At 37.7% G+C, this 24,352-nt stretch overlaps 1 protein-coding gene, 1 long non-coding RNA gene and 1 pseudogene across 2 annotated transcripts; 1 reads left to right on the top strand and 2 right to left on the bottom strand.

The window, feature by feature from the left end:
- Positions 1 to 10,488: 10,488 nt before the first annotated feature.
- Positions 10,489 to 15,253, bottom strand: LOC9663533 (annotated as a pseudogene).
- A 4,748-nt stretch (positions 15,254 to 20,001) lies between these two features.
- Positions 20,002 to 22,002, bottom strand: LOC9663538 (nitrile-specifier protein 5). Its single transcript, XM_024667311.1, has 9 exons — positions 21,887 to 22,002; positions 21,718 to 21,783; positions 21,233 to 21,402; positions 21,015 to 21,182; positions 20,808 to 20,960; positions 20,725 to 20,757; positions 20,613 to 20,690; positions 20,409 to 20,552; positions 20,002 to 20,351 (listed from the first exon to the last, which is right to left on the bottom strand). Exons 1-9 carry the CDS (start codon positions 22,000 to 22,002, stop codon positions 20,041 to 20,043), a joined length of 1,239 nt encoding a protein of 412 aa, XP_024523079.1. The 3' UTR covers positions 20,002 to 20,040.
- A 172-nt stretch (positions 22,003 to 22,174) lies between these two features.
- LOC112343586 lies at positions 22,175 to 23,683 on the top strand. Its single transcript, XR_002991327.1, has 5 exons — positions 22,175 to 22,258; positions 22,350 to 22,691; positions 22,750 to 22,876; positions 22,931 to 23,073; positions 23,129 to 23,683. It is a non-coding gene; the product is annotated as an uncharacterized LOC112343586 (long non-coding RNA).
- The last annotated feature ends 669 nt before the right edge of the window (positions 23,684 to 24,352 follow it).

Here is a 24,352-nt window from a genome sequence, read left to right as displayed (position 1 = left end):
CTTCCATCCGTCCTCTCTACCCCCTGCTCTAAAGAAAAAAGTTTGAAGTGTCGGGGGAAAAAGTAGAAAATAAGAAAAATTCAGGAAAAATAATTGTGGAAGAAGAAAAACTGGATAAAGAAGTATTAGAAGAGGAATTTGCAATAGTTAACAATGCAAAAATGGGGAAATCAAAAGAAAGACACATACTCAAAGCTTGGAAAAATACTTCAGCCACCACAATATAAGCAAAAGATTCATACCGTTCAACTTCTTAACACACAACTCAACACTTGAGACAGGAAAATCAATAATAATGTCCACACTCTCAAGGGAATACATAAACTTCTTAGTAGAAACAATAAAGCAAAAGTTCTCAGCAACACTCACAAGTACAGATATGCATTCAACATGAAACTCTGGCTAAAGTGACTCAACCCTTGAAATATGGGAATACTCAACACCAGAGTTGATCAAAGACTCTGCTAATGAAACAAAAGAAAAATTCTCAACTTCATGAACACACTCAACATCCATATTAGTATGAAGAGGACAAAAAACACTCAACTCAACACTGGATTGGGAATGAGAATCATAAAAGTCACAAATCATTGATATGCCAAAAGAATAAAACACTGCAGATGAGGAAGAAATACTAAAAATATGAGAAGGTTTGTAATTGCGTCCCACAAAAGTTGGAGACAGCAACACACCAAGGATGGGTGCAAGACCAGCACAATCACACCCCATAGCACCAAAAGTTTTATCCAATAGAGCAGCATTAACAGCTTTAAATGACATACTCCTTGATTGCTAATGGTATGGTATTGTAGCGCACCTGAATTTGGAGCCAAACTCCAAGCCCGTTGTGCTACAAAATGAGGGTCTTGTACAATCCCATGAGCACCAGCTCCTTGTATCCAGCACCTGGATGCAAAATGGTGTGAAACAGAGTCTAGCACAATTTTGGCATACTAGTGGCCTAACGCGAAGAGGAGGGTACTCCACTGACTAGAGCAGCATGGAGTTTGGGCTTAGACCCAAGCCGAACATAGAACAAGGTGCGACACAGCCCAACGGGAGCCAAACTAATGTCTCATGTGGTCAAACATGCATTCCAACCACTATCCCTACTATACATTTGGAACCCCCCACACGTAGGAATTCTGTCCTTATGCTCATCCAGTCTAAGTACACTCAAAATGCCTAGTTAACTCCACTAGCACAAGAGGGGCTACTAAAGGGATCCAACTGTACCGATCTCCTGCCGTCATGGCGGTAAGGAAAGAGTGTCTGTAAGGACTGGCCGACAAGTATCTTTTGATACCCAAAGTCACATTAGCGACACTCTCCCCCCCTTGGGGAAGATTGATGTCCTCGTCGATGCATACCCGAGTCTAGCAAACCGTCAAGGAAACAACTCTGAAAGTTAATGGAAAGCACACTATGTGGGAAACACACCAACTTAAATGAGTTATGGAACAACCTCTCGTCTACGTCCAAAGACGTTAAGACTTAGACACCCTCTGGCCGTCACCGACAAGGAAATGACTAACGAAGTTAACCACCCTTGCTGCTCCGAGTACCACTCGGCTTACAAAGGAATGATACATCCCTACCCATAAGGACATAGGGAGAAGGCCAAAGGCCCAACTTCCCCCGAGCAAGAAATCAACCCCGTTAGGAAGATTTAGACAACTATTATAAACTGGCAGATTAAGTTGTTTACACGACCACGCCCCTTTTGCAAAACTGAGTCATTGAGAGAGAGGCAAGGACTTGTGATCAGTCTATAATAGTTATCCCCATGGTTATGGATTGGACCCATGCACCAAAGTGTTGAAGTCAGCCTGCCAAAACTGACCCAAATTCTAATGAACGAGAGAGATGACAGTTTGATTTATAGAAATATATTACTTTATTAATTTGCAAGATTTATTACAAGATTTACAAAAGCAAATCTTTATGATGATTTTCATACTCCGTGACAAGCTCATGAGCATGTGTAAGATTCCTAAGAGGTTCCCAAGTTGATTCACAAGTTGGGTAACCTTTCCACTTAACTATTCATTCACACGGGCTCGTCTCCGAAACCGGAAATCCAAGATAGTTTCCACTTCGTATTTTGGTTCACCATCCACAACGTCTGGTGGCGGACGAATCTCCCCTTGACATGCAACATCCATAGTGTAAGGAGCCAATAGATTGGCATGAAATACATTATGAACATTGGACATCTCCGGTATATATGACTACGAGATCTCCATCTTGATCTCCAACCACTTTGTCACAATCTTGCTGTAACACGGCACCAATAGCATATCCAGACGCATCACAATGCACTTCGAAGGGTTTATCAAGATTTGGGATCCTGAGAACAGGAACTGTAGTCAAGATCTCTGATAGGATAGTCCAACATTTCTTCTTCCAAATCTGTTTCTACAATATCAATGCTTCTGTATGTTATTGTTCCGCCGGTCATTCTCGAAAGAACTTGGTCGTTCATTTGTAGAGAGAGATCATTTAAAGTCGTGAAAATAAGGTTTGGGTCATTTGGTTGTATATGCTTTCCAAACACATTATCTATCATTTGTTCTCTGGATGTCAATGTTAGAGGTAATTTTATAACTTCTTGGTTGAATCCTTGGAGGCTAGGTAGGTTACCATTTCTGAGCTTCACAAGGCATCTAGACCATTCCTTTTCTTCAGAGTTCACTCTCATGTTTGTATGTAATGAGAACTTTACAAGTTTCCACCATATTAGTGAGGATTTCACACTGTTTTGGATAATTTGTGTGCAACAGGCTCTTTTTAGAACAGATAATGTCTGTCTGAAATCTCCTCCTGTTACTAATGTGATGCCACCGAATTCTGTATCACAGTTTTTTATGTCACGCAAGACCCTCTCAACAGCTTTAAAAGCGTGAACAGGTACCATGCTTATTTCGTCCCATATGAGCAGGTCAGCTCTTCTTATGACCTTGGCAGGTGCTAAATTCTCTCATAGGTCCGAGGTGCATGTTTCTGTGATTACTGGAAGCTTAAATGTTCAATGAGCCGTTCGGCCTCCTACAAGAAGAGTACTCGCTATTCCTGTCCACATGACTGCTAAGACTTTCATGCCATAAGCAGTGACATAGTTTATCAACGTGTTAAAAAGGTATGATTTCCCTGTGCCTCCCATACCATCAACAAAGAATAATCTGCTTGTTTCTTTTTTGTTTTGTATTGCATTTAAGACGTTGTTAAATATGTGAAGCTATTCCATGTTCAATTTGGTTTTTAGTAATTCAACTTCGTCAGGTGTGCATGGCACACAGCTTATTTCAGTTGTTGTTTCGTTATCTCCTATAAACTCTGAATCTGGTAACTCATAGTCAGACAGTTTCTTGCCATGTTCCTGGAGTAATATTGACATTTCATGCAATCCATGTTGCATTGCTGCTTCATAGTTGTTGTGATTTTGGACCAAGTCTTCACACATGCCTTCCTTGAATTTATCCCATAGTTTTTTGGGATCAATGAGCTCGCAAAATAAACACATGACACTGAATAGATACCTTACTTTTGCAGGCATCTGAAATGTCAACGACTCTTCTAAACATTTCTCCCACTCACAATCATCCTGTAGAAGTCCCATTTCTTGTGCGGTAGAACAGTATGTGTCATATGCAACACCGTTTAATACCTTTAAATCACTAAAACTTGTAGCACCTTTTTTGTAGAGCAAGATCATACGTAGGTAGAAACGTTCAGAGTCATGCGGTGATAGGAACAAATATTAGAGTAATCTTCAAAGTTTAAATTTTTTGGCATATTCATTTCAAAAATTTATGGTTAGTGTTGTGCTAACATTCTACCGACCACCTTGAATGCACGTTGGCGTGGTGTCCACATTCTGTTTCTTGAATTCCATGTATACCACTCAGGAATCTCATGGTACAAGAGTGTCCTTGTAAATTCATCAATCTTGTTTAGTTCAAACCATTTTGTCAGTTTGGTTTTACGGCCTCTTTGTAATGCAATCTCTTCCTCACCATCATTGAAATAAATATTTTGAAGGTTTTCCAGGTGGATGTCCAGTCTCTCAATAGAATGTGATCTCCCATGTAAGTCATATCCATAGATCCTCCATATTCCTTCTGATGTGGAGACATAGCAGCAATTTCTGAAAGGCTCTATTTTGTCCCAGTCTAGTACTTGTTCAGGTGTTGAGTTCTCATCCCTTCAAAGGCGTACCTCCACACAATCATGTCCCTTGTATATGTATTTCAATTTGACACTTTTTACAGTGGAACACACCTCGACATTTATGTGTGCTCTGTATTTACGTAAGAGGTACTTGTTGTATGGCACAACAAATCTGTTGTCAATGGGTTTGTTCTTTATTAGGACTGTATGTCCTTGGCACCTTCTATACTCTGGAAACTGACCACCGACATTCTGTGTTTCTTCACAGTAATCTCTTGGGTAACATGACTTACATTCACCATCCTTCGTGCATGGGCTGTCTGCAAATTCAGGCCCACAAGGGCCATGTATCATGTGCTTTTTAACCAATTCATATAATTCTGGGTCTAGTCTGGCATCTGGTATTTCGGCGGTAACTATATTGTCTATGTCGTTGATAGTTCTGATTTTATTATCTTTACCAAGGATCACAAAATATGACAGTGTGGCAGTCCTCTTTTCTTGAATTCAATCACATAGACATAAGCATTGACCTGGCCAAATATTTCTCGTTTGTAAATGTCATCTATGAGTTCTTGTTTCTTGATATGGAACACATGTGCAACCAAGTCAGGTCTGTCTGCAGTTGTTTGTCCAGGTAGAAGGTTTTTAATGATCTCTTTCCATTTAGGATTGCAGGTGAATGTTATGAACAAATCAGGTTTTCCATACTTCCTTACAAGGCTCATGGCATCCTGGTATTTCTGATTCATCTGTCGTGGGCCTCCAGTGAATGAGGATGGAAGTATTATTAGTTTTCCAGCACGTACCCCTTGCTGTTCGGCTCTGTTTTTCACGAAATCTGAGAGGCCACCATATGCTTCAGCACGTAGCTCACGTTGGTAACACTTTATTCATCAAGTCCTTTTCCCATCAAGTCCATTCATCTTAAATCATTTTCCTTTGTTACATTCGGCAATAAGATATTATTCAGCAACCCGGGTTGTGCTGCAGCACGGATTGCATGTGTTTTTTAGCCGTGATGTACTTGGAAAGCTCAAGAGCTCACTCATTATCAAAAAGTTATGAAGTCATGCTCTGTCCAAGTTCTCTCACCTTTAAATAACGGTTGAGCAGCATTGTGGACTATGATTAGATCCTTCTATGGGCTTTCGTTTTTTTGTGAAGCATTCATCTGTATGCAAACTCGGGATGCAAGCACCTGAAAAGGTTGGATTTTCAATTAGTTTCAGATGATGGAAAGCCAAGTTTACATTGCTAAGTTCACACTCCATTGATCGAAGGAGTTGATTCCCCAGATAAATCCCTGCACCACGACCCAGTGCTCATACAAAGCTAGAAGCTGGTCAACTGTACATAGCTTTAGAGTTGGTAGCAACATGCTCAAGACTGGATGATTGCTGGTGAATTCTTGCAGACTTTCACCTAACATGCTAGATAACCGTAGAGCAGCAACAAAAGAACATTCAAGAAGCCTTTTAAGATCCTACTCTTTATTTTGTAGGAAATTCAGCACTTGGCTCTCCAAATTTGCAGCATGCCAGGACTGCATTGCAATGTGTTGGGATTTCTGCTATCCAAGATGTGTGCAAGTATGCACAGATTTTGAGGAGGTTTAGAAGGTAGTGGATCTAAACTACAAGTGATAGACACTGCTTGATTCTTATTATAATGAGGCTTATAACATTAACTTTGGCCAATCTTGCTAAACAATAGACTATGGCCGATTTAGTAAAGGGATGATAAGCTGTAAAACTCAGTTCTCATGAGATTCTTACAACTTGCTTCTGAAAGTCTTCATGTTTTGCCTTTGTGCTTCACAAATCTTCCTCAGCTTGCTTGAGCTGTATAAATAGGAACGACATCTGTCATATGTAACGTTAAAAACAACAACCTTCAAGTGATGTTCTTGTCAGGAATGGAAGGGGCAAAATCCTTGAGGATCAACGCATTAGTTTTGGCAGGGTTGGCAACCACCAAATTTCAAATGCTGATACGTTTTATATTTAGATGTTACCTTCAAGTCCTTGGCAGCACACTTTTCAAGAGCAGAAGCTTGAGACTTATAGATGGAGATAGGCTATGCCATCAGGACTTTCAAGGAGGAGCTGCCTGTTCTGTTCCACAGAGATCTGAGCTAAGTCAGGTGTACCTCTCAGCTCCCACACTGCTGCGAGGTGATCAAGGCGATGGACAAGCTGACTAAAAAGTTGACCAAGATGGTGGACAAAACAGGAGCACTTTACATCGGAACACTCCAGGAACCAATGGCACCTGATGGTGAGACCGAGCAGCTGTTCCAGAAGATTGAGAAGTCCCTGGTTTGCATCTACAGCACATCCAAACAGGAACTGGAGGAGATCCGCATGGCTCTGAGCTCGAACCCAATGTATCTAGTGATGGCAGTGCCGGATGCGAAGATTGCGAGTAGCATGTGCAACTCCAGCGAGGTTCTCATCACTGTTAACTTCCAGAAAGCTTGCAAGGACAGGAGCATCGAGGTCTACACGTCAGAGAATGTCTTGATCTTCAGTAGTGGCTCCATACCGGTCAAGTACTTCAAGCATGGAGGATGTTCACGAGCTTGGATTGACTGTATGCTCTAGTGTTGGAGTACCTTTTGGAAGAAAAAAGGAAGAATGTAAGCTCACGAGAAAAGAAAGTTGTTTGGTACCAGGCTTTGTCATTCAGGTGTGAGAACTGGATTCCACCACTGTAAGAGGCGATGTGTGTGATGGAGGAGAGGTTGACAATTCTTCACTGGATGCCACTTTCCTTAGCGGTCTCCATCATTTTGTCCAGGAGCAAGTTTGTGAAATGAAAATGGCCTAGAAATCACAACAAATGAAAGAAAAGAGTCAAGACTCCCGAAAAATTCCATGGCGCATACCCACAGATGCTTTGTAGCGTAACATCTAGAGGTTCACAAGTCGCTGGTGGCTTGTGAACAGCCATAATAACCGTTTCTTAAACCTAAAACCAAGCTCTTTGCCACCATGTCACAATCCTCACCATTGCTTTGGAGCATCACAGATCTGGATTGTTGAATCAAGAGCATCTGCCATAAGAAAAAATGGATATTCTAAAAATGGAATATGTGATGCCGATGCCAAAATAGCAACTTTAAATAAAGAGTTTGACTAGCAGAGACCCCAGCTCCGCTGGGGGATATAGAAAACCCAAGATTAATAGATCTTATTTTCTAATTTTAAAATGTTAGAAATTTTTATTGTATACAAGGTTAAAATTATATAAAACTATTCATCTCCAGAGTAATGCACAATAATGCAATTAGATAATAATGCATGTGTTGGAGAAGTTAAAATCATTTTTTATCATCGTGAAATTTAAATTTGAATTTGTTTTTATTGCCTTTACAAAAAGGTTCACATCCACAAGATTTCTGCCAACCTTTTAAAACAATTGAGTTTTCACAAAATCAAAGAATTATACCAAAGAATAATAGGTTTTATAACTGAACTGGTGAAGTTATAATTTAATTGTGTACTGAGTTAACTTCTTTATTATCTGAATTGTAATAATGCCTTTAACATTCATAATTTACTAAATAATAATAGAATTTCTATTATGTATACCCTCATCATCATAATCTATATGATTACATAGTGTGATAATTTTATTATAAAACTATTGATTTCATATCAAATTATAATATGCAGGGAGATATAGCATACTCAAGATAAATAAATCTTCTTTTCTAATTTTACAATGTTAGAAGTTTTGATTGTATACAAAGTTAAATTTATCTAAAATTTTCTATTATTCATCTCCAGAGAAGTGAACAATAATGCAAATAGATAATAATGCAAGTGTTCAGGAAGATAAGATCATTTGCTATCATCATTTAATTTGAATTTGATGTTTTTATTGCATTTATAAAAAGGTGCACAACCCTAAACACATCTACAGGATTGCTGCCATGCTTTAAAAGCAATTGAGTTTTTCACAAAAATAAAGAATCATAGACTACTAAAAATAATAGGTTAGTTTGGAGAAATTATAACTTTTTGTTGCATACTGACTTAAATTATTTTTATCTGAACTATAATGATGCCTTTAACATTCATAGTTTACTAACATGAGTTGAATTTCTATTATGTGTTTGGTTAAAAACATACATAAGTAAATCTATCAAACTTGCTACCACATTTATATTAAACCTCATAAGCTGGCAGTGGAGAATGGTTTTAGATATATTGAGAAAATATAAATTCACAAAATCTAAGAAATGTATAATAGAAATTTTATAGAAATAAGAATTTAAAATGTTAAAAAGAGTTTTCTAAATGAACTTCTCATGAAAGGAGATTCAGGTTAAAAATTAGTAGCATAACATACTTAGTTAAACATAATATAATCTTTATATTAAATATCCCTTCTAAAGTTGACTCTATCACCAACACACATCATAATATAATAAATATAACTCATAACATTATATCATATTTAAATATCTGATTGTTGAGTGAAGTTTAAGATCTTCTATAAATGGAATTGCTCACTATGGAATCACATGGCTAGATGAGTCATTTAGATATTGAGTTTTGGTACTAATTTTTTCTTTTATTTTAAATCTATGTAATTGATAAAAGAATATTATTACTTGATGATTCATTCAACTCTACAAATTTTCCTCTTAATAAAGTAAGTGTTACTTAAGTACACTAAATTAAAATGATGTTAAAAAATATATAATTAAAACTCACTTAAACCATATCCATCTTATAAATTTAAAAAATATAAACATTGTTATGGATTTTAGTTTTTCATCTTTTCAGACTGAAAGTTTTGGAATCAAAATTCTTTATATGGTCCAAGTACATTTATACCTTATTATGTTTTTCCTATAAAAACGTTTGTAAGTTAGGTTTTGAAATCAATTCTTAGAGACGATGGGAGCTGTGTAAGATGCACGGTGGATGGCATAAAAAATATTAAGAACAATTCTATAGATGAAATTGTCCTGCGTATTACAAAGATCAATTCCAAACCTGGAGATTTAGTGGGAAGATTCTTTGTAACAGATGAGAAGGAATGCTTGGAGCCATTTGGTTCTTATTCTGTGTCAAGTGCCATAAACTCTTGGGATGTCTGTGTAATAGTTTTGTGAGATTTACTGATTATGGTTTAAATGGAAAAGAGTGTGTTGTCCCTGTTTACATTTCCATTTTATAACATATTTTGATAGGTCACTCATTGTTTTGGACATGTCTTTCATGGAGTGTGGTGAATGGAAACAAATACCAGCAAAAGATGTTGCTAGGGATCCTTTAACAGTAAATGTTTATTCTTTCTTTCTTTCTTTCTTTTTTTTATCTGACTTACCAGTGTTTATTATCTAGGGGTAAAAAGTGAATTCAGAAATTTAATCATAAGGTGAAAATATATAGACACTGCCTTGCTCAATCTCGCTTGAAAGATGCTTTGCATTCTGGCCAAACTCAACAATATGTATTTTGGAACTTTCTGCATTAGCAACATCAACTGACATAAGACATCCAGCTGTGCCTGTTTCAAAGAATACAAGTTTCCCTTTGTGTGTCACCTGGTGGTGCGAAAAGACCATCGGTAGCAGTGGTTGTTGATATCCTTTATTAGCATCTCATTGATCATGAGCTTCTTAGAACTCTCTCCCTTAACATGAAACAGAGAAAAAAAATGTAATAATGTTATCATGAATCAACTGTTTTGCATGCATAAAACTAAAAGAAATCATTAAAAAAATAATACTTAGTTAATTTAAACATTTTGTAACTAATTACATTATTACAAATTGTTTTAAACATTCATCAACTTCTACACAACATTAGCTTTGAAAGCTCTAACTTGGCTTATAGTTAGAAACTTGATACCACACACAACAAATTATAAAACAATAGTAGAAAGAAATAAAACATACTTTTTTGTTTTCTTGCACATTTTTTCTTTAAAGTGTCAAGTTCAACTATAAAAACTTCAATTTCTCGGTATCTCTGTAGCTCTCGAGCTTGCAATGAATCTTCAGATTGTACATCTTTGATCGAATAGAGTCCATTATGGCAAAAAAAAAAAAAAAACAGTTTAATCATCAGCTTATATGCAGGCATCCCTACAATTTTATTAGCAGCATCATCAAATGCAACTGCCCATATATGTCTAGTGCTGTCCAGAATACACAAGTGTAGTGCATATTTGAACCAAATATCTCTAGAATCAGTGTCACAAAAGTTGCATTGCCACATACTTTCCGAAACCTGAGTAACCTTCTTGCCACTTTGCCTTCCATTGACAACCTTCACGCATGCTGGGTAATAGAAGTCACCAGTCTAGATTTCTTTCACTGACAATAACACGAAAAATAGCAGAGAACTTGGAAACCTTCAGGTTGATAGACAACATCTCAGATACTGTCTTTGTACCAGAAATCATTGCTTTAGAAGAAGAGTTGGTCACATGGACAAAACTGGTTGTGTCGTAGCTAGCAACCATCCATTCATGCAGCTGTGCTTCTAACTCAGGATCAACTAAAAGGGTAGAGCCACATGTGACTGAAATAGACTTGCCATTGTAATCTGAAATTTGGCTGCCCTTCACACATACAATAGGCCTCTCCCCTCGACCAAGTTTCTCCTTGATTTCTGAACCTTCATCTTCAGCCTATCCACAGACACATGTCTATACTGTGGCCTGATTCATCACTCAAACAAAGTATCCTACTTCTCATGAATGCTCCAAAATCCTTAGGAGAAATGTTTGTCTGTCCAATCTACATTACACCACCAATCACATCTATAAATGTTTCTTGGCCAAGCTTAGAAGCATCTAAAACACTTGTTCTATTAAGAACAATATTTGGAATACATAGATCGTCCTCTACACACTTGATCTCCATAGTCTTACTTGCTTTTATCTCCCAATTTGATTTATATGGTGTATATGCTGGTTTAGATTGTTATACACCACTGCTTCCTTGGCAAAAATTGCTACAGAATAGATTTAATAAATATAGTTTTTGTTACATAAAAATATGTGAATTAATAAATAATTTTAAATATTAAAAATTATAATATTATCATTAATGTATAATTTTCATACTGTATTATAATATTATCACTAAAATTATCAATATTGTATTTTATATTTATATATATATATATATATATATATATATATATTATTAATATAATTTGAATTTTAGTACATAAAATATAATTGTTTCCTAAAATTACAAGTCTATGATATAGATCATACCAGATATAGTAGGTCATATAGAGTAGAATACAAAATAATAATCACTATTGCTGCCACAATGGGCATCTATGTACATGTCTGATCTTTTAAAACCTTAGTTTCTTCCTCTCACAGAATATTAGGTTTTTAGATTTTCATTCATGAATTTTCATAACACAAATTCAAAATAACACTTTTCAAAATTGTTATATTAGATATTTTGAAAAAAAATTAATATGCCTTTAAAACCTTATCAACCAGAACATGCTTCAGCAATGTATCTCAGACATTTTATAAATTATAATATACAAGATAAATACTATGAAAATTAAATGATAAAATACTTGAGAAATAAAAACTTAGAATAGCTAAATCTATTAACACCCCTTAAAGTATTAAATAATTTAAAGAAATGGCATTTTATAACAAATATAATATTTGAAAATTTTACTTGATTCAATATTTTTCAATAATTTTATATATATATAATTCAACTTAAATTTATATTTAAATATCTGATTAAATAATTAGAAGGCCCTTTTACTCAAAACCCTTTCTTTACTATTACCTTTGGAATAAGATCTTGCTAATAAACATAATATTTTGTGTGTTCCCATAATAGTCATTGGCTTTTATGCATTCTTATTCTTATCGGTTGCAACACAACCCAAGATTGGCTCAAAAACTTTAAAGCCCATGTTTGGTTGCTGAGATGTTACACCTCTGATTCAAAACAATCTCTAATATTTTAGAAAAAATTTGAACTAAAAAACCTTTTACTTTACTATTACCTCTGAAATGAGTGAGTGGCACAAAACAATCTCTATAATTTACCTCTTGATTCAAAACAATCTCTATAATTCTAGAAAATATTTGAAGAACACAGAGTGAGAAGGATGTAAGCCAGTCTACTGATCCACCTCACATTTCTGTCTGCAGCTCCGACTTAAGGATACATATGCACTTTCATTATTCAATCTAGATATTAGCATAGAGGCTCCATTAGAATTTCAGTGTAGAATGCATCTTTGGTCACCAAATAAAAACTACTTTTCAAATCTTATGATGCCTGGATTCTATCAAGTCCATAAGATTCTTATTTTGATATTCTGTCAATGTAAAATGTAAATAGTTAATAAAATCATAAGTGAAAAAACTACGTGATTTAGCTATGCAACAGTAAACACCAGGCATATATAGCTCAGAATTGTAGACCAATTTTGCTGCACTACATACACTGTCACCAAAACTTTCCACAGCCAAGTCAAAGTGCGAGTCTCCAAGGCCAGAGCAAGACTGCAAAACACAACATATCATGACTAATCAATCCTCAGTTATATTACCTGGTAGAGTTTCCTCCAAGGGTCCCCTTGCAACTGAAGCGGTCCCTGGGATCCACAACGCCCTTCATTGCGTTCATGCTGGGCTGTCAATGTCTCCATAGACAGTAGCTCGAAGCCACATGATGTGTGTGCATGCCAGATGAGAGTTCACATGTGTGAATCCACAATGAAGTTGTAGAGGAACTATTAGCGTCACTTGAGAGGACACTGCGTGACATAGCCAGGCCTATTATATACATATTATCTGATATTATATTATATTACACATTACGTAGGTAATGTGTAAATATGATATGATAATGTAAAATGTCAATGAATAAGATCATCATTCTTAAGATTATGATTGAAAATCTTCCGTAAGATCCAGCTCTCCTTCACCAAGCTTTAAGGCACAAAAATGCAGAAATGCGAGAGAGTTGAGGCTGATATTGTCATTAAACTTGTTGTTTATGAATGCAAGGCAATTCACAGTCTGTGAATATTGTGCTCTCAGTTTCAGTAATGTGTTGAAAGTATCTCTGACAACCTTCTCTACTGTTTCAAATACAAGATGGACAATGCCACTATCTCTATCTGTTGCAGCAGTTGTAAAGAAATGTAATTGATAAAGGATTGATACCTTGACTTTGAAAACTTTGTTACCATAAACGTAATTTTCCAGCCAGATTTCCCGCTGCACACCATTTGAGAGACACAACGGATGATAAATTCTTGTATTTCAACAGAGGCACTTCTCTGCATGATGATGACAAAAGGCCGAATAAACTGACTCTGGAAGTTGTAATTTGCAAGCTCTTCACGATCCATCAATTTCATTGCTAACTGCCACAGAGAGTCCATGGCATACATAGCAACTGAGAAATTGCTTGAACACCCAACAGTAACAAAATAGTCAGACAATGTATTCCACATCCTGCTCCAGACCAGCCTGATCCGAAGTGCCTATACAACAAGTGAGTGAATACGTCACAATCAAATCACTTACGAGATTTCCACAATTTTGGTGAGACTGAACACTCGTGGATCAGTAGGAGATCGCAGGTGAAAAATTATAGAGGTCCAAGGTTTTCCGCAGATACCTCCGTGAGATGAAACCAAGCTCTTGTCCGCATCCCGTTGCTTGTCTAGCATGAATGGCGTGGCACGATACTCTTGCCGCCTTCTCTTAAGTTCCTTACGCATGGATAGCTTTGGTTCTGATGAATCTTTCTCCCTCAGCATCTCTTCACAGAAAAACGGCAACCATATTGTCAAGAATGGCAGCAATGTCAGTAAAAGAAGAAGCCAACCTGTGTCGAGGAAATACATGTCATCCAGAGCTTCAAGCTCTTTGTTACATCCCCCATAGAAGAATAATATGCCTTGCTCTGCGTTCACGGAATCTCCTGCAAGGGAAAAACGTGAAGAAGGCCCGGGACCAGAGGGATTCGAAGTCGCCCAAACACCAGTCGCTACAAAATACGTAAAAGCCCCATGAGAGACCAACAGGAAACAAATCTACCTGCAAGAGCACGTACTTAAGTCCAGAGTATGGACGTCATTGAATAGCTTGCGATCATCGGAGAATCCTCCAAACACGACGAGATACTTTCCATGGCTGATTGTTGTGTGCCTGGCTCTTGGCATCAGCTCGGCACCAGTCGTCTTTACCTCCCGCCATGCCATTGTTTCTGGAAACGCAAATGAATTCGCAAGTTTAAAACCAGCACAATGCATGTACCTTTGTCCAGAATATGAACGTCGTTTAGATAGGCATTACCACCGTCCTTGCCACCCATGACAACGAAACAGTTCTTATAGGAAGAGCAGGTATGGCTATCCCGAGGAATAGGCAAGACTCCAGTGGTAGACTTCCAGACAAAAGTATCTACAGGGGGAAAATAAAGCTTAGAAGAAAACAAGGAAAGATAACAGGATATTACTCGTGTTCAAAACATGGAGGTCGTTGTAGTACTCCTCTGAGGGATCGCTGGATTTCCCACATCCCCCAAACACGAACAGGTTGTCACCGATGAGAGACGCGCTATGTCCTTCTCTCAGAGCAGGAACATCACCAAAGTGTTGGTAGCTGCATCGGATGATAAGAACACGAAAAAAAATTCGATAGAACTCGGAGCTTACCAGTATCCAAAACAAAGAGATCGTCTAGCGGGCTGGTTCCATCGGTACCACCAAACACATAGAGCTTAGGCCGACGGCCGTGGAGCTGTGGCTGTCCCGAGGAGAAGGGTGCGTTCCTTTAATCACAGGCTTGCTCCAGGTGTACGTCCCTGCGCGATCCCACCAGAAACATGATCAAAACCATATTTTCCGGAAAACCCAGAAGAGGAAACTTATACCAATGTCGAAGACGTGAACGTCGTTGGTCTGGCACTCATCCCGGCCGCAGCCACCGAAAATGTAGATGAGATTCCTGACCGCATTGCAGGTGTGGCCCCATTTGCACCCCGGCAGCTGCTGCTGGAGCTGATCGCTGGATCGACGAGGCGCCCACTTCATCTTTACCCTAAAATACAAGTGTAGAAGAGATACTGCAGGGTTTATAGCGCTGCAAAATAGGAATCCCTCTCAATGCATTAAAAACGCAAAACTGAAGAACAAGGAAGTGAACCGTGGACGAAAATTTCTATTTTTTCTCTTGGTTCCAGCCTCGAGCACCTGGAACAAACCGGAACTTTAAGCCTCAAAAGAGAATAGGGAAGAAGCAAGAGAGTGAAATAGTATATGAATTTACTATGAATGAATGAAGCCAGTGCCACCCAAGAGAGAGAGAGAGAGAGAGATTGCAGCTCACAATCTGCTTGAACGCCCTAAAAGATTCACTTGATTTGGAGGGTCATTCAATTCAAAGTTGAAGCGTTGCCACCCCTTTGGCACTTGATCTATGCCCTCTATTTGAAGTTTTTGAATTTGAACCGTTGGATTATAAGTATATTCAGAAATAATATTCTAAAAATGGAATAAAAGATGCCGGATGCCATATGCCAATAGTACGTTTAAATAAGGGAGTACTAGCAAAAGTCCCAGCTACGCTGGGAGTATTGTGTTTATTTCTGATATTTTAATAATTTCAAAGAATTGTAAGCGTATTTGTAATTTTTAACATAATCATAATTATAAGATATATAGTTAAGCATAACATAATATTTTTATTAAAAATATCTTCTACAATTGACTCCATCACCAACAAACATCATAACATAATAAATATAACTCAGTACATTTAATTATATTTAAAATTCTGATTGTTGACTGAAGTCTTGAATATTCTATAAATGGAATTTCTCCCTGTGGGATCCCATGGCCAGATGAGTCATTTTTTATTAACTAATTTTTTCTTTTATTTGAAATCTCTATATAATTGATAAAAATCTTATTATTTGATGACTTATCAAACTATATAATTTCTCCTCTTAATAAAGTATGTGTTACTTAGGTACACTAAATTATAATGATGTTAAAAATATATTTAATATATATTTAAAAACTCACTTAAAGTGCATACATCTTTTAAATTTTAAAAATATAAACATTATTATGGAGTTTCTCTTTTCATCATTTCAGACTGAAAGTTTTGGAATTGCATAATAATAAGTGAAAGATGTTAGCTTTATGTGTTATATTTTCTTTTAAAAACTTTTAATATTTTACATATTTATCATTGATACTCCCTTTTTACCTAATATTTATATTCATGCATTTTGAGAGTAATATTTAAAATAGAAAGTATTCTTTTATATATCATAAACATTATTTCTGTATTTATTTTTATAAATCTGAAATAATATTATTATTTATTTATATTCATGCTTTTATATTTAAAATTAAGGCTTTATAACACTGTTATGAATGCTGAAACTTTATGATGATAAATGAATGGTAATTTTTTACTCTATACTGGGGTAGAGTAGGGTTTGATGATATATAATCTTTTCTTTATGCTAGAGCTATAATATATCAGAAAATTCATGAATGGTATATAGATAGGTTTAATATCATATAATTAAAATTCTGTATATGGTCCATGTACTAATGTTGTCTCAATCATATTTATACCTTATTATGTTTTTCATGTATAAATGCAATGTAGGATAAAGTGGTAGAAAATTTATGATATTATATAAATCTTAGACTACATCTTAGCCAACCATAAGTTTACTAATAAGAAAATATTTTACACAACAAATATCTAGAACTATTAACTCCTCTATTTTACGCTAGAAAATATCATATTTTTATAGAAATTACTTTTTTTATATTATAATTTAGATAATTTATTTTTTCTTTTATTATATTTAGTACTTTTTAAAATTTATTTAAAAATATTCTTTAAAATTACATTATATTTTTTTTAGAATTATTTTTTCCATATTTGTATTCGATATCCTCTCCCTTCATAATATTTACATTTATGCTTTTTAGAAGTACTATCTAAAGGTTAAGGTATTATATTTTATATCATTAAGATTCTTTGTGTATATGTTTTTATATAGAGAGAATGCTAAAATGAATTAAGATTATTACCTTTATGTTTAATTTATTTTTATATAAATTTACATTGAGGCTAAAAAATTTCAATGAAAGTTATGTTTTTATCCTGATATTATGGTATTGATGATTCATAATATTGTTTTTTTTCTAAAACCATAACATATCAGAAAATAAAAAATGGTCCATTGATTGCTTTATTAAAAATAAAATTTTAAGTGATGATGAATCACATTTTTTAAGATGGTAGCCTTTTGTATTGTGTCTAATATTGTCTCAATGATATTTTATGTATCTGTTTTCCATGTATCAATGCACAAATTATTAGTGTAAATAACAGACTTATTACACATTCATCAATGAATCTACTCATATTGAGTGGTCTATTAGCTTAGATATAGTCTCATATTTGTGCAATATCATAAAGTTAAAAATCATAAGATTATGATAAAAGTATAACTTATTTACAAGATATAATAGCTGGAGCTATTCAACTCTTCTATTTTAAGTTATAAAATATATCATTTCTATAGTCACTACTTTATTTACTTTTAACTTTAGAGTATATCTTTTATTGTGTGTACTATATACCATCTTTGTAAAAAAAATTATGTTTAATTTTAATAATGTAGCATTGAATTAATCAGATACTCTTTGTTCTATAAAGTTTTTATTCTATAGAAGAAAGAGTATATGATTGATTTGATAATACATGTTTAAACATATTGAACATATTTTTTGTTTTAAATATATCGTACATAGTGACATAATAAAAAAATTCATCAATGAATACCATCTTTGTACAACTAAATGTTTAAAATCATTTGAACCTAGTACATTATATTATGTTGGATCAGTTGTCTAATTGCCTTTTATATGTATTACAATATCACTTATGCCTCCTTGAAAATTTGTTAATTTTAACACTTCATTCTCTATTTCTTACAATATTGTGAATGCATTAGTATAGGGATTTATCTCTTTTAATAATTTATCAAGACCACCCATTAGTTGCTCATTGCATTTAGAATTGTGTTTGTTTTTTTTTTTTTTATCTCCGTTGCTTGAGCAGTATCTAAAATATTTCATTGTGAATAAGCTGCATATTTTTCATTATTTGGTTTGAAACTTCCAATATTTTATATATATATAAAATTAGAGCCACCTACTGCAATGATCAATGACGCTCTTTCATTTAAATATATTGGATGATTAGTGAAAGATCTCGATTCAATTTTGATCTTTATTTATATATCAATAAACGTTTTACAATTCTTTCTTTACATTTCAACTCCCTCGTTTTCCTTTTCGTTCCAACTTGTTTTCATTCTGCAGTTGTTCTCGGCAGCCACTGAAAATGTTTTCCAGCCATAGACATAAGAGATGTTGATGTCCGGAGAATACAAAAAAGAAAAACGCAAGCAAATGAAGTTAGTAATGGTGAAAAGGAAATAGGAACTTACTGCTGGCATTTTCTTTTAAGCCACTCAAACTTTCTTCATGCCCAAGTTGTTCTCAAGGCCGGGAGCACTCCTTTTCACACCACTCCTTCACAGCTTGTCGGTCTTAATGCTGCAATTTTTGACAAATCCATGGGTGTTGCAGAACCTGATCGAACCTGAACCTGATTGGTCCTTGCTTGTTTGCAGCGGAGGATCTCCTTTCTAAGATGTTGGCCGTGGATCCGAAACAGAGGTCGCCCCCTGTCACACGAGATCAAATGCTTCCATTGGCTGGTATCCTCCCTTTCCCAGCGTCTTGTATAAAATTGCTCCTAGCCCCCACATTTTGATGGCTGCCATGTAGAGCTCCAATCCTTGTTCTCCACCACCTCAGCTGCCATGTACTTCGCTGTTGTGATATCTCCTAAAGGTGCTGATCACCACTTGTCATGCATGTTTAGCTTGGAAAGAATGTTGTCGAGCTTGAGATTCTGGTGAACCACGCCCCTCAAATAAATCTCTTTGAAGGTCTTTACCAGCTGCTTGATGATTCTGGCTGCTTTCTCCTCACCAATCTTCTTGCAAATATGCTATATTTAAAAGACCAAATAATTATGGAATAACGCCTTAAGAAGGGAAGGCAAAATTTCCACCAACGAACACAACCACTGGAGGAAAAATGCCCGTGCCCTGTCCAAAAGGAGACTCGGACAACACCACAAAGTTGGCAAACTTTCCTGGCGTCAGCGACCCAACCAAATCCTCCAATGCAGCTGCATACACAGCCTAGGATGTGTACCTGTGAATCCAAAAAAAAAAACTGCATTTCAGTTTCTCATCTGTTATCTCTTACCCTGCCACTACGTCCCATGCAGAAATCCTTTCCTCGGGATGACTCCAGCCTGAAGTGTTCTCTCCACGGCTGTGCGGATTCCTCCAAGTGGCTTCACTGCTACCACCTTGAGACAAACCATTCATGTAACGCCGAAGAAAAAGTATTTGACAGGCTTACAGGCCAGTCAGATCCTAGAGCAACCACACTACCATTTCCGAGGAGGGAAATCATTGCACTTCACCAGTTTATACCCCTCTTTGTGGCAAGCCTGTAGCTTTTGCGTTATAGAAGTGTAAAGTAGGGACCATGTATTAGCACCCACTCTGCAAAAGAGAGTCGATTAGGAAGGATTCTAGTAGTGTATCACCTTTTCACGTCCGTGTTCACAGAAGATTATAAAGAAGGTAAACTAATAAAAAAAAGCACATTACTAAAAAACAATCTTTTGTATTGTGTAGACAAAGAAGAAACAACTGATAATCCAGAAGAACAAAAAAAAGGTGAGGCTGTGTAATAAAGACTTTGTGAAACTTTAATAATTATAGGAAGAGCAGGTATGGATATCCATGGTTTCTTTGAACTCCTCTTTGCTCGGTTGGCCTTTACTACGGCCTTTTGGACGTCCTGCGGTTTCCTCCTGTGATGTTTTCCTTCCTGGCATTAGAGAGTAACTGAGGATGTAAGATTGCACTGCCTGAGCAAAGCCAGGCTTGTACGAGAAGAGCAGCCCACGGAAGAGCTTCCCATCGATGGAGGCTTCTAGCGTGTATCCGTAGTTGAATACGTCGCGTACTCTAGCCTTGAACATCTTCTCGCCTAGCGGCTGAACGTGAGCTTGAAACTCTGTAGCATGAGTTTGACAGAGAAAATTTGGAGAGGTCCAAGGTTTTCTGCAGATACCTCCGTGAGATGAAACCAAGCTCTTGTCCGCATCCCGTTGCTTGTCTAGCACGAATGGCGTGGCACGATACTCTTGCCGCCTTCTCTTAAGTTCCTTACGCATGGATAGCTTTGGTTCTGATGGATCTTTCTCCCTCAGCATCTTTTCACAGAAAAACGGCAACCATATTGTCAGCAGCAACGTCAATAAAAGAAGAAGCCAACCTGTGTCGAGGAAATACATGTCATCCAGAGCTTCAAGCTCTTCGTTACATCCCCCATAGAAGAATAATATGCCTTGCTCTGCGTTCACCAGCTCTTGGCATCAGCTTGGCACCAGTCGTCTTTACCTCCCGCCATGCCATTGTTTCTGGAAACACAAATGAATTCGCAAGTTTAAAACCAGCACAATGTATGTACCTGTGTCCAGAATATGAATGTCGTATAGATAGGCATTACCACTGTTCTCGCCACCCATGACAATGCAACAGTTCTTATAGGAAGAGCAGGTATGGATATCCCGAGGAATAGGCGAGACTCCAGTGGTAGAAATCTTCTTCCAGACAAAAGTATCTACAGGAAAAAAAAGAGTTTAGAAGAAAACCAGGAAAGATAACAGGATATTACTCGTGTTCAAAACATGGAGGTCGTTGTAGTACTCCTCCTCTGAGGGATCGCTGGATTTCCCACATCCCCCAAACACGAACAGGTTGTCACCGATGAGAGATGCGCTATGTCCTTCTCTTGGAGCAGGAACATCACCAAAAACGTCGGGTTTCCCCCAGGTGTTGGTAGCTGCATCGGATGATAAGAACAAGAAAAAAAAATCGATTGAACTCGCTTACCAGTATCCAAAACAAAGAGATCGTCTAGCGGGCTGGTTCCATCGGTACCACCAAACACATAGAGCTTAGACCCGACAGCCGTGGAGCTGTGGCTGTCCCGAGGAGAAGGGTGCGTTCCTTTCATCACAGGCTTGCTCCAGATGTACGTCCCTTGCTCCAGATGTACGTCCCTGCACGATCCCACCAAAACATGATCAAAACCATATTTCCGGTTGAATAGCGAAGAGCAAGAGAGTGAAAAACCTTGATTCTAGTCGTGGTTCCAGCCTCGAGAACCTGGAACAAACAGGGACTTGAGAGACTTGAAAAAAGAATAGCGACGAGCAAGAGAGTGAAGAACCTTGATTCTAGTCGTCGATGACAACGTGAATCCCCTCGTTGTCCGAGACGTCGTCCCTGTCGTGCGCTCCATCAGAGCCTCTTCGCCTTTCACTCCCAATCCTCGTCGCATTTCCGAGCAGAGCACGTCGATCTACCGAATGCACCTGCGCAGGCGGATGCCGGCGGATTTGTTCCCCGCATAAGTCTGGAAGGCGTCGAGCCTGTTCTCGCTGATCATCCAGCACAACTATGGCGACACAGAGAAAGCCGTGAGCCTCTCAAACCTTTGCAAACAGAGAAACAAACACACACACAGAGAGAGAGAGAGAGTACCTTCCCACTACCAACGCTCTCTCCTCGTGCATCGCTTTCCGCCCCACCCTAAAAGGCATTTGAAATTTTTTATGATCCCAAAAGTCACGGCTCTCCATCATCATCATCATCATCATACTCCCTTATCATCATCATACTCATATATTTAAACGAAAGAGCCCGTATAATAATAGCATATACTGGCGACAGCATATGCTGAGATCTAACGGCCAAGATCTAATTGTCGAAGGTCATGTCGTTTCAAATCAGAGAAAAATTTTATGTGGCTTTTTAGGGCTGGAAAAAAATGCATTCAGCGACGGGAGAGGCAGCGGGCAGATGTACTCTCTCCTGGATTCTGTTCTTGCAGACTACTTATATTTTCCACTGGAGGTCAGAATTCAATGCCCGATTCTTCGCGGATTGGCATTTTCTCTTTGTTTTTCTCAATTTATATTTTTCTCTGCCTTCCACGGATTGGTAGGTAAATCTGGAATTATGAATGCTTCTTTTCTTAGCACCTCCAGCCAAGAGCAAGGAGAAGAAGAAGACGGTGCTGCATCCTCCGGTTATTATCCTCCAGTGATTCTCAAGGAGCCGCACCAAAACTCTGGAAGAGGTTAGCAGTAGAACTTCTCATCGATTAATGGGAGGCAACTCAATATACCTGACTATAAACCATGGAGGCACTCTTCTCGTAGCCCAGAAAAAATTCCAGAGAAGTGAAGAACCAATCTGGAACGACAACCAGCTCCAGCATCTGAGTCATCTCCTCTGGTTCCTCAGACGATGAGCTGCTCAAGGTCTTGTTGCTCATTCTCGTCAGGTAATGTGCAGGTGTGCTACAATCTTGAAAACTCATGTAGAAAAGGTTTTGTGGACAGTGAGGGTGTGAAGAGTCTTAATATTTCTGTGGAAGGTCTAAGTCAAGCTACTATACTATGTAGCACTAACTCTGTGACGAAGAGCGTGTCTATGAAACTAAAAATGGGTACGACTTCTTGTTTGGAGGTAAATCACTTTTTTTAATTAATCACGTATGTTACTAATCAAGTGGCATGGCAGGGTGCTGGAAAGACCTCCATATTATGCACTGTGGTGGCATAGCATGAACACTGATATCAACAATTTTTTTTCCAGACATCAAGTGTCATGAAAGCGTTTCATGCAGTGTAGGATACATAGATTCAGTAGGCGTTAACTTTCAGGTAAAAATTTCTTCCTTACTCTGCTTTGATTGGTTTACCAATTGGTTCTATATAGGACCTATCATATGAAGAAGAGCAGCTGAAGAATGGTTTGTTGAGAGCAGATCCATATAAAGCCTTGACTTGGTAATTATCGTGCACAATCTGGCTCACAAGAGTCCCAGGCTGCGACAACAGGCTGCCGATCACTCTCGACCAGCTCTTGGCACCCTCCTGGACGAGATCACTACTGCTGAGGTCCCTTTTGTTTTAGATCTTGCCATGAGTGCCGACTGGCATCAGCTTTCAAGCGTTACAGCCATGGACGTGTACAAGTCCACTCCCGACTTGACAAAGTCCCAGGAACTGCAGAGACTGGGACATCGTTGGAGGAAGGTCTCTTTTTTATATCGATTTTTTGTTTTCACCATTTTTGCAGAAAAAATTATTGGAGATGATCTGGATAAGGAGAAGTGGCAATTGATCGTTTGTAGTACCTCCAAGCATGACCTGAAAAGGGTGGTTAGTCTGAAGAGGTTAGAGTGAAATGTAACTTTGTTTTCCCAGCTAGCTTGGGCGGAGTATGGATTGATGAATTGGCTATCAGAAATATACAGAGCTATCCAAGGTTTACAGTTTGTCATGAAACTTGTTTTGCAAGTGCTGGCCCACGAGAATGGCTGGCAGCTCTTTATTCAGCGGGAGTTCCTTGTGCTGTTGCCTCCACAATGGATCAGATTAGCTGTTGGATGCACTCATCAGAATGGGTCTCGACAAGAGTGAGGCTGTTAGACACGTTGTGCATGGTTTTAATACAATAGTTGTTAACTCTAGGCAGTTGTCACAGAAGAGGATGGAATGGACTCCACCACGGATTGGGAGCTGGATCCTTTGTCCTGGAGACCAGAGTGGCCGCGAGCTAGATCCTTTGTCCCAGAGACTAGAGTGGCCACGAGATGGAATGGTTAAGGCTAGGGTTTATGCAGAATGTGGTGGTGGTAACACATCACAGCCGAGCACCCCTCTCTGTTCGATCACTGGTCCGCAAAGATCTTGAGGAGATCCTTCCAGCAAACGATCTTATCGATATCAATATCGAGGAGCCACTGAAAAATAATCTAGAGTAACTTCAGCCAAAGAGATTGATTGAGCTCTCCAGTTGCCAAAGACCCGACTACAATTGCTCTGGCAGCCTCTGCTCAAGATGTCCACTGGTGAATTCCAAATATCTTCACACCCAGCTCAACGAGCTAATCCAAGCGACGTGCTAAGTAGTGAGTGCCTCACTCTCATGCTTTCC

The sequence above is a fragment of the Selaginella moellendorffii genome, unplaced genomic scaffold (genome assembly GCF_000143415.4).
Source record: "Selaginella moellendorffii unplaced genomic scaffold, v1.0 SELMOscaffold_168, whole genome shotgun sequence".
Classification (NCBI taxonomy): domain Eukaryota; kingdom Viridiplantae; phylum Streptophyta; class Lycopodiopsida; order Selaginellales; family Selaginellaceae; genus Selaginella; species Selaginella moellendorffii.
This window is presented reverse-complemented; position numbering and strand designations above follow the sequence as displayed.